Source organism: Juglans microcarpa x Juglans regia, chromosome 6D (genome assembly GCF_004785595.1).
Source record: "Juglans microcarpa x Juglans regia isolate MS1-56 chromosome 6D, Jm3101_v1.0, whole genome shotgun sequence".
In the NCBI taxonomy this organism is placed as follows: Eukaryota; Viridiplantae; Streptophyta; class Magnoliopsida; order Fagales; family Juglandaceae; genus Juglans; species Juglans microcarpa x Juglans regia.
Window position 1 is genome coordinate 7,192,388 of NC_054604.1, and position 3,229 is coordinate 7,195,616.

At 35.8% G+C, this 3,229-nt stretch overlaps 1 protein-coding gene across 1 annotated transcript; it reads left to right on the forward strand.

The window, feature by feature from the left end:
* The first annotated feature begins 339 nt into the window (after nt 1-339).
* On the forward strand, nt 340-2,103 carry LOC121236035 (myb-related protein 306-like). The gene is made up of 3 exons (XM_041132527.1): nt 340-612; nt 804-933; nt 1,189-2,103. The coding sequence occupies exons 1-3, from the start codon at nt 480-482 to the stop codon at nt 1,922-1,924; spliced, it is 999 nt and encodes a 332-aa protein (XP_040988461.1). The 5' UTR covers nt 340-479; the 3' UTR covers nt 1,925-2,103.
* The last annotated feature ends 1,126 nt before the right edge of the window (nt 2,104-3,229 follow it).

Below are 3,229 nucleotides of genomic sequence, written 5' to 3' on the forward strand. Positions count from 1 at the left end.
TATAAAGCTAGTCGATCGGCCTCTCTACTACCCACAGTACTACAAGAACATGATTGATAGCCGTGCGTTTGAAGAAGATAATAGAAACTTTAGGGTTTTTTTTGGGTGCCACAACAGCATCCTTATTGAATGCCACACCGTTTTATGAGGCGGAGAGAGAGAGAGAGAGTAAGCATAGCTGACTTTAATCAAACAACGAGTAAATGCTCTTCGCTGTCCTTTTTGACTCTTCTGCTGCGAGTCCTTTTACCTCTGGTCAGCGGATTAACAGCACTTTTGGGGTTGATCTCTCTCTCTCTCTCTCTCTCTCTCTCTCTATATATATATATATGTATAAATCAAGGGATACACATATTGGACAAGGCAACTCCTAACTTGGACGCCTGTCTCTGCATCTCTTTTTAAAAAGACTTCAGAGAATCGTATCGAAGAAAATCGTTGAGAATCTTGGGAAATTAGAGAGAGAGAGAGAGAGAGAGATGGGGAGGCCTCCTTGCTGTGACAAAGTTGGAGTAAAGAAAGGGCCGTGGACACCGGAAGAAGACATCATCCTGGTCTCTTACATTCAAGATCATGGACCGGGGAATTGGAGAACGGTTCCCACAAGTACTGGTAAATTTTCTCCTCTATCAATTAATTTCTTTGTCCATTTAATGCTTTTTCTGCTTTGGTTATTTTCCTTTACAGTGGATCTCCTGGTTCTTGTTTCTGCCAAATTTGGCAAGGGTAACCAAAGATTCAGATTCCTCTGTATGTTTTGGTTAACTAATTACTCATATATACCATGTTGATTGGTTTTACAGGTTTGCTCAGATGCAGTAAGAGCTGCAGACTTAGATGGACGAATTATCTCCGTCCCGGTATTAAGCGTGGTAACTTTACTGATCATGAGGAGAAGATGATAGTCCACCTCCAAGCTCTTTTGGGTAATCGGTAATTATACTCTCTCTCTCTCTCTCTCTCTCTCTCTCTCTCTCTCTCTCTAATGAGGTAAAGTGGGAAACTCACGTTTTCCAAATTCATCGGTTATGATATTTTATCTGTTGGATTTCAAAGTTTCATATTTTAAAGAAAAGAATATTTAAAACATCTCTATGAATGTTAATTTTTTGGGATGGAATTAATTAAGTGAGATGTTATTTCAGTTGTCCATATACATGTTGATGAAAGATTTTCCAATGTTTGCAGATGGGCAGCCATAGCATCCTATCTTCCCCAAAGAACAGACAATGATATAAAGAACTATTGGAATACCCATCTAAAGAAGAAGCTCAGAAAGCTTAATCACAGTGCAGGCCCTGGTGATCATGACCATAATGTCCAAGATGGTTTCTCAGCCTCACCGCCAATATCCAAGGGTCAGTGGGAGAGAAGGCTCCAAACAGATATCAACATGGCTAAACGCGCCCTTTGTGAGGCTTTGTCCCTAGACAAACCAACTCAAATCCCTGAATCGAAGCCCCCCATCAATGGCTATCATCCTTTCACCAGACCATACCAAGGATATGCATCAAGCGCAGAAAACATAGCCCGATTGCTCAAGAACTGGAACAAAGCTGGTTCCCTCAAATCAGTTCGGGCAAACTCTCTAAATTCCTCCAATAACAACCAGCTCGTTGCAAACGGTTCCAGTCATAGCAGTACTGAAGTTGCCACAACACCAGATCATGCTGCTTTAGACTCGCTGTTGAGCTTCAATACTTCGAACTCTGATGTATCTCTATCCTTATCGGTGGACGAGAATCCAAACTTGACACCAGAAACCAACCTCTTCCGAGTTGAAACAAAGTCAAATTTGGAGACTCAGGTCCCTCTTACATTGCTAGAGAATTGGCTCCTTGATGATGGCACAGCTCCGGGTCAAGATCACAGCCTAATTAACATGTCACTAGAGGACGACAGTGCTGCTGCCGGGTTGTTTTAAAAAAATGCACGATATAACGTCTCAGCCTAGCTAGGTTTAGGAGTCGATCGCTTTGTTTTTGTGGCTCGTAGAAGTACTTTCTGGCTCAAGCAGAAAGAATATCATCATGAAACTCCATTACTGGAGTAAAATAATCTGTAAATTATAAAGTCTGCATATATAAAACATATATATATATATATATATAAGAATATGACATATATATATATATGTATATATGTATGTAGGAAAATAATATTTCTATTCTCATCTTCTTAGAACCTGTAATCATTGTACTTTGTGGACCTTTTGGTTTGTATTAAGAAGTACTTTACGATTGCACATGTTCTAATTGTGCTTCAAACTTTGATACATGCTATAGCTAGCTACCATATATATATATAATATATATATATATTTTCTTAATTAATTAATTAAATCCAGCATGAATATTATAAATTTGTGGACGAAAAACTAGAAGGGGACCCAGTTTTTTATTCATCCTACTGAATCATTTGGATACCAGCCAATTAAGAAGCATTTAACCAATTATAAGCAGATTGAAGTTTGAGATCTAGAGGATGTTTATATATGTCTACAGTCCTTACATCAAATCTTCCAGAATATTGCACCGACGGCATAAAAGACCTAGCGTTGGGTTCAGGTATTATAATTTGGAAAGGAAAATGGTATTTGAACCGATAATATAATTTTAACCCATAAAAGTAATCGATTGACTTTTTTATTTTTTATTTTTTATTTTTTTTACTTAATGATTAAAGAAGTGATTATTAGTGAATTTTTTTTAAAAACAATATTTAAATATATATAAAAATGATTAAAATAAAAAGAAAAAAAATAAAAAAAGTACATTTATACTTATCGGTCAGGTTTTATTGGTCCTTCATCGGTTCCTCTAGCAGCGTCCATTTGGAAAATACAACTAATTCGTCTTCAAAGAAAATTTACGAAAAGAAATTTACAGATGGGTGGCACTACATGAGCCGCCGAGAGTGTATTTCCTTTTTTTTCATGTATTTTTTAATTATCTTAAATATTCTTTAAAAAAAATCACAACATCATTAAAAAACACTTCCTTAATCACTAAATAAAAAAATAAAAATAAAAATGTCGGGATCCATTATTGGGACCTACTAGCTCTCAGGATACTTAGCATTTTCCTTTACAGACTGATATAACTTGATAATATATTTGATATGGTACTTTAGAATATTTAAAACTTTTTTATATTATAAATTATATATTAACAAATCTAACATATGATCAGTACATGCAATATTAAACTGTTCATGCTAATTTATAAAC

Excerpts from the sequence above, each read along its gene's own strand:
- LOC121236035 (XM_041132527.1), top strand. The coding sequence starts at position 480 with ATGGGGAGGCCTCCTTGCTGTGACAAAGTTGGAGTAAAGAAAGGGCCG. Across the intron at positions 613-803 it reads AACGGTTCCCACAAGTACTG|GTTTGCTCAGATGCAGTAAG; the intron begins GTAAATTTTCTC and ends TTGGTTTTACAG. Across the intron at positions 934-1,188 it reads CAAGCTCTTTTGGGTAATCG|ATGGGCAGCCATAGCATCCT; the intron begins GTAATTATACTC and ends CAATGTTTGCAG.